The 13701-nt window shown below is 37.0% G+C and overlaps 1 protein-coding gene across 2 annotated transcripts in view; it reads left to right on the forward strand.

Annotated features, from left to right (window-relative positions):
* The window catches only part of RRP15 (ribosomal RNA processing 15 homolog), a 53194-nt gene that overhangs the window by 16343 nt on the left and 23150 nt on the right, over positions 1-13701 (forward strand). For both annotated transcript variants that reach the window (XM_070767954.1, XM_019976653.2), the window contains exon 4: positions 1557-1758. In XM_070767954.1, the coding sequence (XP_070624055.1) occupies positions 1557-1758 (202 nt within the window). The remainder of the gene's footprint in view (positions 1-1556; positions 1759-13701) is intronic.

Consider the following 13701-nt stretch of genomic DNA (forward strand, 5'->3'; position numbering starts at 1 on the left):
AGTTTATTTATCTGTGGAAACAAGCGAGAACGTTATACCTATGCTATAGGATTTCTCTGAGAATTAAATGAATTAATACCCACGCAGAGCTGAGAAGAGTACAGGATTGGTGCCAGAGAGTAAGTGCCCCTTACATTTTATACCCTGGGCACCTCCGTCTCGGCACCTTGGTCCCAGCCCTGCTGTGGAGTGTATGGAATTTTACCCAACTTATAAACAAATAAGCTAGGTTGGTAAGGTTTCTTGGATTCTGGCAGAAGACAAGACGCTTGTAGGTCAGAGACAAAGGACTGTTACTCACAGCTGAAGCCGTAGCCAGAGCTTCACGTTCCCACCGGTTCCCCGTGTCCCCGGGGGTGGCGCAGGTGCCCTCGACAGATGCCTGTGCGTGCAGTGGGTTGTGTTACAGGAGAGGAACTCTGCATCTGGGGATCCATTGCTTTTATGGGGAACGGTAACAAGCCTGCTCTTTGTCTGGGGGGAGACATTACCTCATCTCTCAAGGTTGCGTACTGCAGACACAACCCTGAGAAACGGCCTGGTAAAGAGCAGGCGTTGTGCTCTTCAGAACCCAGCAGGAACGTGCAGGGATGCTCAGCACCTGTGGCGGATCGTCTGCACTGATGATGGTTATAGCAGGAACATGAATAGATGATAGAAGCTTAGAGCTGGAAGGGGTGTCAATGGTGTAAAGCAGTGCTGGCCAGTAGAAATCGACTAGAAATCCAGTGTGAGCCACACATGCAACTTAAAATTTTCTGAGCGCCTCCTTGAAAAAAGTAAAAACAAAGAAGTGAAATTAAAGTCAATGATAAATTTTGTTTAACTCAATATATTCAAATTATTTCAACATGTAATAAGAAACAAGTATTAATGAAATTTAAAATCTTTTTCTCATACTGTCTTTAAAGTCTAGTGTGTATTTTAAACTTGGAGCACACTGCAACATTGTTCTGGCCGTATGTCCTGTGTTCACTCGTTACATGTAACCTGTGACTACTGTAATGGACACTACAAGTCTTAATCTTCAGAATTTCAATGAGTTTAACTTCAGAATAAAGTACTTCAAATAGACTTAAAAAAAATAGTTTTATATCATAAGACTTGCAGATAAGGTAGCTGAATACTTTCTAAGCTTCTTGAGTATTATTTTTGCCATTTACAGGTGAAATCAAGATCCAGGAGATCTTTCTAGCGTCACATAATCAGATAGCTAACTGTAAAGCCTGTGCTCATCCCATTGACACTTAAAGTCTTCAGCCATTATATGATTAGATTTTGAGAAGTATCTGTTCAGAAGTTGATTTAGAAAGAGTGAAGCTGAGAAAAACTACAAATCAACTCACATGTGTTTATTCTCTATTCAGATACTTCTATTCAGTTTCATTGAAATGTATGTTCACTTTTCAGATTTATTCTGTGCTTTTCACTTGAGCGCGTATTAGATGATTGCCTCGTTTCTGAGCAGTGAAAATAGATTGCGCCCGTCCTCAAGAGCTTGTGTTCTAGTGTAATTGTTATTTAGTGAAATTATTCTGGTCATTTGTGTTCCATAGGGGTGTGGTGCAGTTATTTAATGCTGTTCAAAAGCATCAAAAGAATGTAGATGAAAAGGTTAAAGAAGCTGGAGGCTCTATTAGAAAACGAGCTAAGTTGATATCCTCGGTTTCCAAGAAGGACTTCATCAGTGTTCTGAGAGGGATGGACGGAAGTGCAAGTGAGAAAAATTCTGCTGGGAAGAACTCGAAAGCCAAACAGGTAAGACTTTTACACAGGATTCAGCACATCAGATATATGTCAGCTCTTAGAGTTTGGAGGTTGAACAGCATACTATACGTGTGTGCCACAACCAAGACCTGAAGCAGCCAAATTAAAAAAAAAACGCATACTATAGAATTAATATTTTTTCTTTTCAGATGTTATTAAGATTTCCACATGCCCACAGCCTACTTTAACTCTGTATTCTTATGTTTCATGGTGACTTATTCAATATGGAAGTTGCCAGTTGCATATGCCAGGGCCTTGCTGTTAAAACTCAGGAACTGGTAGATTTAGGTAAATTTTTTAGAGATAGGACGGTCTCCTATTTGAAATCCTGCATTTTGTAGAATAGAAGGCCAAGTGAGGGATACATCTTCAATTGAGACTGTTAACCCACAGTGATAATTGACATGGTGCATAATTTCTAAAATGAAGAATTGGAGCTTTAGGAAGTATGATGAAAACTCATCCTTGTGCTGAGGCAGCTTTGATGATACTCGACTGGTTGGGAGATAAAGAACGTAAATGCTTTTCATGATCTTTGGCATGCAACTCCTCTTCTCCAGCCCTCTGACCTATGAATCCCAATAGCTTTCTTTTTACTATACCAGGTGAAAGGTTCTGAAATGTGCTTTACTCTCAAAAGGGCTTATTTACTTTTTAAATTAAAGCAAAGTACATAGTTGTATTTTAAGGCTTGCTTTCTGTTGCCAACAAAGAGAACTTCAATCAGGAAACTAGAGTTTCTGTCATAAGTTTTTGTTTGTATTTTGGGAAAACAAAAGAAACTCTGGCAAGAAGAGCATTTAGGAATTTCATGCTCTTCTAGAGTTGAAGTATTCTTCAAGTTTCTTGATTAAATTGCCATTTTATCTAATTTTGACAAAAGTTTTCTAAGCTGTTTGAATTTGATCTGAATATCAAAATGTCAATATTTTGATATATATTCCTTCTGAATATCAAAAGGACTCACATTTTGCATATTTATGTAAGTGTGCTCACTAGTGCTGCGTTTTAAAGTTTGTCAGAAGTAATTATGAAGACATGAATGCTATGATTGGGCATTTACACTTGTAAGTTAAAAAGTCTTAACAGACTGTCCTCACTTATGATAAGAGTGTTTTATTGTAAGAATTGGAGAAAGATCAAGCAGCATTGGGTGAGAAAGAGCTGATGTTTTCCATCAAAAAAGGTTTTTTTTTTTTCCCCTTTTCCTTGTTGGTTTCAAAATAACTTTTAATAGAAGCATTTGTTTTTGCTTTGGGATTAATTTTTTCATGAGTTATGAAAATATATGAAGGGTTCTTTTCAGTGGCATCATTGTATTTTCTTTGTTACCATTTGCTTTTTTGCTCTTGACCTTCGACTTTTCCTACTACAGTGATCACAGGTGTGGTAGTAATCTGTGACAAGGTCAAAAAACTGCTTGAGATGTTAACCAAAATGGCTTGGCTTTAAAAACTTATTTCTAGAGCTACCTACCTCACACCAGTGATTAATTACCCTGACACATTTTCTTTTAAAAATATTTGTTCTCATACATTTATAGGAAAACATTAAATACCTATTTGTACCTGGTGCTATCCTTGTATCTTTTAAAGGTTTACAATTCAGGTAGACACATGACCTCAAGAAAATAAGTAAATAAGATTAGCATGACAACATAGAGATTCTAAACTGGTCCATTTAGACTGTTTGTTATTGTCAGTTACACTGAGTATAACAGCTGTAATTAAGTGGCTGTCCGTATTTGTGGGGAGAATTTCAAAGTAGCCAATATTCATTTAGGACATAAGAGCAGTTTAGTCTGTGTCTAGTGGAAGTAGGTGGACTTTCAAGGCAACTGAAGAGGAGGGAAGGCCAAAGTGGAAATAGATTTGGTGTGCCAGTGAGTCAGACATTAATGAACTGGATAAAGGAGGACATTGATTAAGTAGAGAGTAAGATTTCCCTTTCCTGTTTCACCTTGTCCTAGCACCCTTGCTGCCACACATTTCCCTAATAGCCTCTCCTCCTCTCCTCATACAAGCTTGACAGAAGAGCTTTTATGGAAGCTGCTCATTGTCCCTCTCTGGGTGTATTCAGAACACAGGCTTTTAATCTCATCCTCCTAATACTGTGCAGTCTTTAGAGTCCATTCACATACAGACTGGATTCACTGGCAGGTATCTTCCCAGATAATCCCAGTCTGGATTATATCTTCAACTCCTTTACCTGGTTCCACCAGTTACTTATGGTTGTGAGTTATAAAGTTAAAAAATGAAAAGGAGCCAGCAGTGTTACATTAAGCAAAGCTGGGTAGAGTTATAATAATGTAACAGAGGGTGGATCTGTTAGTCAGCATATTTCAGGAGTGCTGGTGGTGGTGTGTGTGGTTTGATTGTTTTTGACTCCTTAGGCAGACTTATGCCTTTGGAAACTTACTATTTTTTTTGAAGAACCCTGTTTCAAGAATTTCCATACTCCTGCAAGCTATTAGAAACTTTGAGACATTGTGACATATTTCTTAACTGTGTCATGGCCCTGAACAAATCCTTTTCTCAGAACCTTTTCTTTTTTCCTGCATCATGTAGTTTTGTTTAATTTTGTTTTCAAAGCAATAGGAACACAGTTACAAAATAAAATAGCCAGTATCCTTCCACATCTGCCTCTACTCCTTGTTTCATTCCCTCACCCCAAAGTAATAGATCTTTCTACTAGTATTTACCTCTGTATATTAAATAATATTTATACTATCTCACTCTCAATATTATTATATTTAATGGAAGATAAAGAATTGGCACTCTTAACATTCCTTCACCCCCATATATCTAATACTTGGTCTTTCTAGTATGATATATTCATATTTTGGCTAAATCAATATTCAATGTAAACATTGTTCTTTGCTGTGCAAAGTAATGCTCAGTAATATTATTTTCTTTCTTTAACTTATTTCCTTATAGTTTTTGTTTTCCTGGAATTAATGGCCGCCTCTTCTCATTTGCTTAGTTTATGCACCAAAGCCTTCCTACACTCTGCAAAAAAAATTCTTAAACCCTTCTCAGTACTACTTTCTTCATGGTCATCCTGCTACAATCCAGACTGGTTGTTTTTTACCTGGTATGCACTGTCTGTTTTCAGCTCTGCTTTATCACTGTCCTGGGAATTCCCTTTGTCTCTTTCCTGTGCAGTAACCTCTGTTTCTGGGACTAAATGTCTTCTTTTCTCTTGGCTTTCTCTCTCATTTTGACAGTTACATTTACCAGCAGCTTTCTGGGAAAGGGTTTAGGTATCCTCATTTTTTAAATTGATGTATTGATTGGGTACATGCAGTGGGTTGAATGGTGGTTGTTCACTCATTCAGTTGTGTCCGACTCTTTGCATCGCCATGGACTGCAGCACACCAGGCTTGCCTGTCCTTCACTATCTCCCGGAGTTTGCTCAAACTCATGTCCATTGAGTTGGTGATGCTATCCAACCATCTCATCCTCTGTCACCTCCTTCTCCTCCTGCTTTCAGTCTTTCCCAGCATCAGGGTCTTTCCCAATGAGTTGGCTCTTCACATCAGGTGGCCAAAGTATTGGAGTATACTTGAGCATCAGTCCTTCTCATGACTATTCAGGGTTGATTTCCTTTAGGATTGACTGGTTTGACCACCTTGCTGTCCAGGGGGCTCTCAAGAGTCTTCAGCACCACGGTTCGAAAGCATCAGTTCTTCAGTGCTCAGCCTTCTTTTATGGTCCAACTCTCACATCCGTGCATGACTACTGGAAAAACCATAGCTTTTGACTGGATGGACCTTTGTTGGCAAAGTGATGTTTCTGCTTTTTAATATGCTGTCTAGGTTTGTCGTTGCATTTCTTGCAAAGAGCAAGCATTTTTTAATTTCATGGCTGCAGTCATTGTCCACAGTAGTTTTGGAGCCCACGAAAATGAAATCTGACATTGTTTCCATATTTTCCCCATCTGTTTGCCATGAAGTGATAAGACCAGATGCCACAATCTTTTTTTTTAAAGTATATATATTTTAAAATTTTTATTGAAGTATAGTCAGATTCTTTTCCCCTATAGGTCATTACAGAGTATCAAATAGACGTTTCTGTGCTATACAGCAGGTCCTTATCAGTTATCCATTTTATATATAGCAGTGTGTATATGTCAGTGCTAATCTCCCAATGTATCCTTCCTTCCCCTTTCCCCTCAGGTAAAACCTTTGTTTTCTACATCTGTGACTCTGTTTCTGTTTTGTATATAAGTTCATTTGTGACTTTTTTTTTACATTATACATGTAAGTGAAATCATACAACTGTCTTTCTCTGTCCCACTTAACTTCACTCCATATAATTTCCTTCTGTATATCCCTAAACTGCAGACACTACGAAGCTAAGAACCGTGATTCTCAGATTTCCTTGAATTAAGGAGTCAGACTAATTTTCTTCAAATTAAAGCACTCTTGCAAGAATTGCAGGAAAGATAGCAAGGAGGGGCAAGGTGGGGGCCATCTTCCTGCTACTTGGGACATTGCTGACGGCAGATGTGGTGATGATAGGTAAGAAAGTTGATCTCCCACAGCTCCAGCTTCACGGCCACAGCAGATGTGCCCGTGCAGGGGCCAGACTCACCCTTCCAGTGTCCAGTCACCCTGCAGCCATCTAAAGGGCCAGTTAGAGTAATAGCAGCTATAGACAGATGCTACAAGTATGTTATTTTGTTTGGTTAATTATGAGCCTTTTCAAGGATACGTAAGAGTTGAAAGTATTGTAGAGTGAATATCCATAAAGACACCACCCAGATCCTCCCACTGCTGACGTGTTATTTTTGGTTTATCACATGTCCACCATACATAGATGCAACTATTCCTTATTTTTCTGATGCACTGACAGTGCATGTTTTAATTTAGCAGCTCCACTGGTGGCCTCCTAGTCCCCTCCAGGCCCAGGTAGTGGCTCCCCTAGAGGACCAGTGCCCCGACTTGCCCTTAATTGACCACTCCAGAGTCCCCTTCTCCAGCCCTCTGGCAATTCTAGAGGGCCCTCACTCCATGTACAGTCTGTTCTGCCAGGAGACATCTGTCTCTTTTTTCTTTTTATTTCTATTTTTTAAAATTAATTTATTTTTTTATTGAAGGATAATTGCTTTACAGAGTTTTGTTGTTTTCTGTCAAACCTCGACATGAATCAGCCATAAGTATACATATATCCCCTCCCTTTTGAACCTCCCTCCTGTCTACCTCCTCATCCTACCCCTCTAGGTTGATACAGAGCCCCTGTTTGAGTTTCCTGAGCCATACAGCAAATTCCCTTTGGCTATCTATTTTACACATAGTAATGTAAGTTTCCTTATTACTCTTCCCATACATCTCATCCTCTCCTCCCCTCTCCCCATGTCTGTAACTCTATCCTCTATATCTGTTTCTCCGTTGCTGCCCTGTAAATAAATCCTTCAGTACCATTTTTCTAGATTCTGTATATGTATGTTAGAATACGATGTTTATCTTTCTCTTTCTGACTCACTTCACTCTATATAATAGGTTCTGGGTTCATCTGCCTCATCAGAATGGACGCAAATGTGTTCCTTTTTATGGCTGAGTAATATTCCATTGTGTATATGTATCAAAACTTCTTTATCTATTCATCTGTCATTGGGCATCTAGGTTGCTTCCATGTTCTAGCTATTGTAAATAGTGCTGCGATGAACAATGGGATACATGTGTCTTTTTCAACCATGGTTCCTCAGGGTGTATGGGATTGCTGGGTCATATGGTGATTTTAGTCCTAGTTTTTAAAGGAATCTCCATACTGTCTTCCATAGTGGCTGTATCAATTTACATTCCCACCAACAGTGCAAGAGCTGTCCCTTTTCTCCACACCCTCTTCAGCATTTATTGTTTGTAGGCTTTTTGATGATGGCCATTCTGACTGGGGTGAGGTGATATCTCGTTGTGGTTTTGATTTGCATTTCTCTAATAATGAGCGGTATTGAGCATCTTTGCAAGTGTTTGTTAGCCATCTGTATGTCTTCTTTGGAGAAATGTCTGTTCAAGCCTTTTTCCCACTTTTTGATTGGGTGTTTGTTTTTCTGCTATTGAGTTGTATGAGCTGCTTGTATATTTTAGAAATTAATCCTTTGTCAGTTGTTTCATTTTCTATTATTTTCTCCCATTCTAAGGGTTGTCTTTTCACCTTGCTTATAGTTTCCTTTGCTGTACAAAAGCTTTTAAATTTAATCAGGTCCTATTTGTTTACTTGTGTTTTTATTTCCATTACTCTAGGAGGTGGGTCATAGAGGATCTTGCTTTGATTTATGTCATCGAGTGTTCTGCCTATGTTTTCCTCTAAGAGTTTTATAGTTTCTGATCTTACATTTAGGTCTTTAATCCATTTTGAGTTTATCTTTGTGTATGGTGTTAGGAAGTGTTCTAATTTCATTTTTTTACATGTAGCCGTCCAGTCTTCCCAGCACCATTTATTGAAGAGGCTGTCTTTGCCCCATTGTACATTCTTGTCTCCTTTGTCAAAAATAAGGCACCCATAGGTGCATGGGTTTATTTCTGGGCTTTCTATCTTGTTCCATTGGTCTCTATTTCTGTTTTTGTGCCAGTACCATACTGTCTTGATGACTGTAACTTTGTAGTGTAATCTGAAGTCAGGAAGGTTGTTTCCTCCAGCTCCATTCTTCTTTCTCAGGACTGCTTTGGCTATTCAGGGTCTTTTGTGTTTCCATATGAATTGTGAAATTTTTTATTCTAGTTCTGTGAAAAATGTCATTGGTAATTTGCTAGGGATCACGTTGAATCTGTAGATTGCATTTGGTAGTATAGTCATTTTCACAATATTTATTCTTCCTACCCAGGAACATGGATAATCTCTCCATCTGTTTATGTCATCTTTGATTTCTTTTATCAGTGTCTTATAATTTTCAGTGTACAGTTCTTTTGTCTCCTTAGATAAGTTTATTCCTAGATAATTAATTCTTTTTGTTGCAGTGGTGAATGAGATTGATTCCTTATTTTCTCTTTCTGATTTTTCATTGTTAGTATATACAAATGCAAGTGATTTCTGTGAATTTTGTATCCTGCAACTGTGCTAAATTCACTGATTAGCTCTAGTAATTTTCTAATACTATCTTTAGGGTTTTCTATGTACAGTATCATGTCATACTCACTGCACATCACTGTGCACAGTGAAAGCTTTACTTCTTTTCCAATCTAGATTCCTTTTATTTCTTTTTCTTCTCTGATTGCTGTAGCTAGGACTTCCAGAACTATGTTGAATAATAGTGGTGAAGGTGGTGAACCCTTTCTTGTTCCTGATCTTAGGGGGAATGTTTTCAGTTTTTCACTGTTGACAGTAATGTTTGCTGTAGGCTTATCATATATGGCCTTTACTATGTTGAGGTAGGTTCATTCTGTGCCCACTTTTGAAGAGTTGTAATCATAAATGGATGCTGAATTTCATCAAAGGCTTTTTCTGTATCTCCTTTGATTGTCATATGATTTTTATCTTTAATTTGTTAATATGGTATATCGCATTGATTGATTAGTATATATTGAAGAATCCTTGCATCCCTGGAATAAACCCAACTTGATCATGGTGTATGAGCTTTTTCATGTGTCGTTGATTTCTGTTTGCTAAAATTTTGTTGAGGATTTTTGCATCTGTGTTCATCAGTGATATTGGCCCGTAGTTTTTTTGTATTGTCTTTGTCTGGTTTTGGGATCAGTGTGACCGTGGCCTCATAGAATGAGTTTGGCTATGTTCCTTCTTCTGCAACTTTTTGAAAGAGTTTTAGGAGGATAGGCATTAGCTCATTTCTAAATGTTTGATAGAATATCTCATGTGAAGCCGTCTAATCCTGGGCTTTTGTTTTTTGGCAGGTTTTTGATCACAACTTTAATTTCAGTGCTTGTAATTGGGTTGTTCATAATTTCTATTTCTTCCTGGTTCAGTCTTGGAAAAATAAACTTTTCTAAGAATCTATTCATTTCTTCCAGGTTATCCATTTTATTGCCATATAGTTGTACATAATGGTCTCTTAGAATCCTTTGTATTCCTGCATTGTTTGTTGTAACCTCCTTTTTCATTTCTGATTTTGTTGATTTGATTCTTCTTTTTTTCTTGATGAGTCTGGCTAAAGATTTGTCAGTTTTTATCTCAAAGAACCAGCTTTTAGTTTTATTAATCTTTACTATTGTTTCTTTCATTTCTTTTTCATTTATTTCTGCTTGAATCTTTATGATTTCTTTCCTTCTAATTTTTTTTTTTTGTCGTTGTTGTTCTTTTTTCCAGTTTTATGTGTAAAGTTACTTTGTTTGATGTTTTTCTTGTTTCTTGAGGTTGGTTTGTATTGCTATTTAATTCCCTCTTAGAGCTGCTTTTGTTGCATCCCATAGGTTTTGAGTTGTTGTGTTTTCATTGTCATTTGTTTCTAGAAATATTTTGATTTCCTTTTTGATTTCTCCAATAACCTATTGGTTATTTAGAAATTTATTATTTAATCTCTATGTGTTTATATTTCTTATGGTTTTTTTCTTGTAATTGATATCCAGTCTCATAGCGTTGTGGTTGGAGAAGATGCTTGATATGATTTCAGTTTTCTTAAAATTACTGAGGTTTGATTTGTGACCCAAGATGTGGTCTATTCTGGAGAATGTTCCATGTGCACTTGAGAAAAACATATATTCTTCTGCATTTGGATGGAATGTTCTGAAGATATCAGTGAGATCCATTTCATCTAATGTATCATTTAAGACTTGTGTTTCCTTATTAATTTTCTGTTTTGATGATCTGTCCATTGGTGTAAGTGGGGTGTTAAAGTCTCCTACTATGATTGTGTTACTGTCCGTTTCTCTTTTTATGCCTGTTAGTGTTTGTCTTACATATTGAGGTGCTGTGTTGGGTGTGTAGATATTTACAATTGTTGTGTCTTCCTCTTGGATTGATCTGTTGATCATTAGTAGAGTCCATCTTTATCTCTTGTAATCGTCTTTACTTTAAGGTCTGTTTTGTCCGATATGAGGATTGCTACTCCAGCTTTCTTTTGCTTCCCATTTGCATGGAATATATTTTTCCATCCGCTCACTTTCAGTCTGTATGTGTCTTTAGGTCTGAAGTGGGTTTCTTGTAGACAGCATATATATGGGCTTTGTTTTTGTATCCATTTAGCCAGTCTGTCTTTTGGTTGGAGCATTTAATCCATTTACATTTAAAGTAATTACTGATATATATGTTTCTATTGCCATTTTCTTAATTGTTTGGGGTTGATTTTGCAGATCTTTTTCCTTCTCTTGTATTTCTTGTCTATGTAAGTTCCTTTAATATTTGTTGTAAAGCTGGTTTGGTGGTACTGAATTCTCTTAACTTTTCCCCATCTGAAAAGCTTTTTATTTTTGATCCATTTTGAATGAGATCCTTGCTGGATACCATAATCTTGGTTGTAAATTTTTCCCTTTCAATACTTTAAATATATCCTGCCATTCCCTTCTGGCCTGCAGAGTTTCTGCTGAAAGATCAGCTGTTAAGCATATGGGTTTCCCTTGTATATTACTTGTTGCTTCTTCCTCGCTGCTTTTAATATTCTTTGTGTTTAGTCTTTGTTAGTTTGGTTAGTATGTGTCTTGGCGTGTTTCTCCTTGGGTTTATCCTCTATGGCACACTTTGCACCTCTTGAACTTGATTGACTATTTCCTTTACCATGTTGGGGAAATTTTCAACTATAATTTTTTCAAACATTTTCTCGTACTCTTTATCTGTTCTTCTGGGACCCCTGTAATTCGAATGTTGGTGTGTTTGATATTATCCCAGAGGTCTCTGAGACTGTCTTCAGTCCTTTTCATTCTTTTTGCTTTATTCTGCTCTTCAGAAGTTATTTCTACCACTTAATCTTCCATCTCACTGATTTTTTGTTCTGCTTCAGATATTCTGCTACTGATTCCTTCTAGAGTATTTTTAATTCCAGTAATTGTGTTGTTTGTCTGTTTATTCTTTAATTCTTCTAGGTCTTTGTTAATTGATTCTTGCATTTTCTCCATTTTGTTTTCAAGGTTTTTGATCATCTTTACCGTCATTATTCTGAATTATTTTTAGGTAGTTTGCCTATTTCCTCTTCATATATTTGGACTTCTGTGTTTCTAGTTTGTTCCTTCATTTGTGTAGTATTTCTCTGCCTTTTCATTATTATTTTTTTTTTAGCTTACTATGTTTGAGGTCTTTTCACAGGCTTCAGAGTTGAATTCTTTGTTCCTTTTGGTTTCTGCCCTCCTGAGGTTGGACCAGTGGTTTGTGTAAGGTTCATATAGGGTGAAATTTCCACTGACTTTTTTGTTTGTTTCTTTGTTTTTCCTCTGAAGGCAAGGCTGAGTGAGGTGGTAATCCTGTCTGCTGACTATTGGGTTTGTGTTTTTGCTTTGTTTGTTGTTTAGATGAGGCGTCCTGCACAAGGTGCTACTGGTGGTTGGGTGATGCTGAGTCTTGTATTCAGATGGTTTCCTTTGTGAGTTCTCACTATTTAATACTCCCTACGTTTAGTTCTCTGGTAGTCTAGGGACTAGGGTGTAGGAATCAGTGCTCCCACTCCAAAGGCTCAGTGCTTGATCTCTGATCAGGAACAGAGATTCCACAAGTGGTTTGTTATGACATTAAGTGAGATTAAAACAAATACCCAGAAACGAGAAACCATGATGAACCCCAGACAAATGGCAGTTACAAAATCAGGAAAATAATCATTAAAATAATGGAGTATACACACATACACACATGTATATAAATATACACACACCCATAAACAAAGTCAAAATAGTCCAACAAAAATAAAGTACAGATTGACCTGGCAAACAAAGTAAATAAAAAATTATATTTACCAGTTAAGAATAAAACTAATTAAAGCACAACTGGAAAACCTAAAGCAAGGTGCCAAGTAGGGAATAAAGCAATGAAAACAAAACTAACAAATATGTTGAGAGGAAAGGAAAGAAAAGAAAGAATAGATATTCAAAGTTAAATAGAGGTAGATGAAGAAGTTTTATATCCATTAAAGATTAACTGCTGGGGGAAAAGAACAGTAGGAAAAGCAAACAAAGGAATAAATGCAGAAAAAAGTAATAGGTTTAAGAGAAAGAAGAAAAAAAAAGAACAAAAAATAAACTGTAAAAGATTGATCTGATGAACAAAGGAAACCAAAAATTATATCTACTAGTTAAGAGCAAAACTAACGCACAGACTGGAAAACAAAACTAAAGCATGGTGCCAACTGGGAAATAAAGCAAGGAAAATAAAACTAACAAATCTGTTGAGAGGAAAGGAAAGAAAGAAAAGAAAGATATGCAAAGTTAAATAGAGGTAGATAAAAAAGATTTGTATACATTAAAGATTAATTGCAAGGGGAAAAGAGCAGTAGGAAAAGCAAAGAAACAGATGTAGAAGAAATAATAGGTTTAAGTTAAAATTAAAAAATGAAAAAAACAAAGGAAGAAAAAAGAAGAAAAACTCCGCAGAACTGCCAGAGCCCAATGTAGAGGCAGAGGTATATAACAACAATAAAAAATGTGACTGAGAAAAAAAAAAAAGCTCAAAATCTTAATTAGATTTCATAGTGCCAATAAAATCAATAACTACAACAGAGCAGGGTGGGGAAAGGGAGGGAAAAAAAGATAAAATCCAAAAGAGTATACAGAATAAGTCAAAACATAAGAAAAACAAATGTTTATCTTGAGTCACTGCTGTCAGAGTCCTTTCCCTTGCTGGGCGTCGCAGTCCACCTTACCTCCCTGGGATGCCCTCCAACACTGTGCTGGTCTCTGGACCTGCTGTGGGGGCATCTCAGATCCTCATCTGGTCCTACTGTGTGTTCTTTCCTCCAGTGTCCACAACTATCAGAACCAGTGCGTTTTCTTTTGTGGGAGCTCTCAGTGTCATTTTGAATATTCCATAGACACAGAGTCTGCCTAATTGATAGCGTGGATTT

Source organism: Bos indicus, chromosome 16 (assembly GCF_029378745.1).
Source record: "Bos indicus isolate NIAB-ARS_2022 breed Sahiwal x Tharparkar chromosome 16, NIAB-ARS_B.indTharparkar_mat_pri_1.0, whole genome shotgun sequence".
NCBI classification, from domain to species: Eukaryota; Metazoa; Chordata; class Mammalia; order Artiodactyla; family Bovidae; genus Bos; species Bos indicus.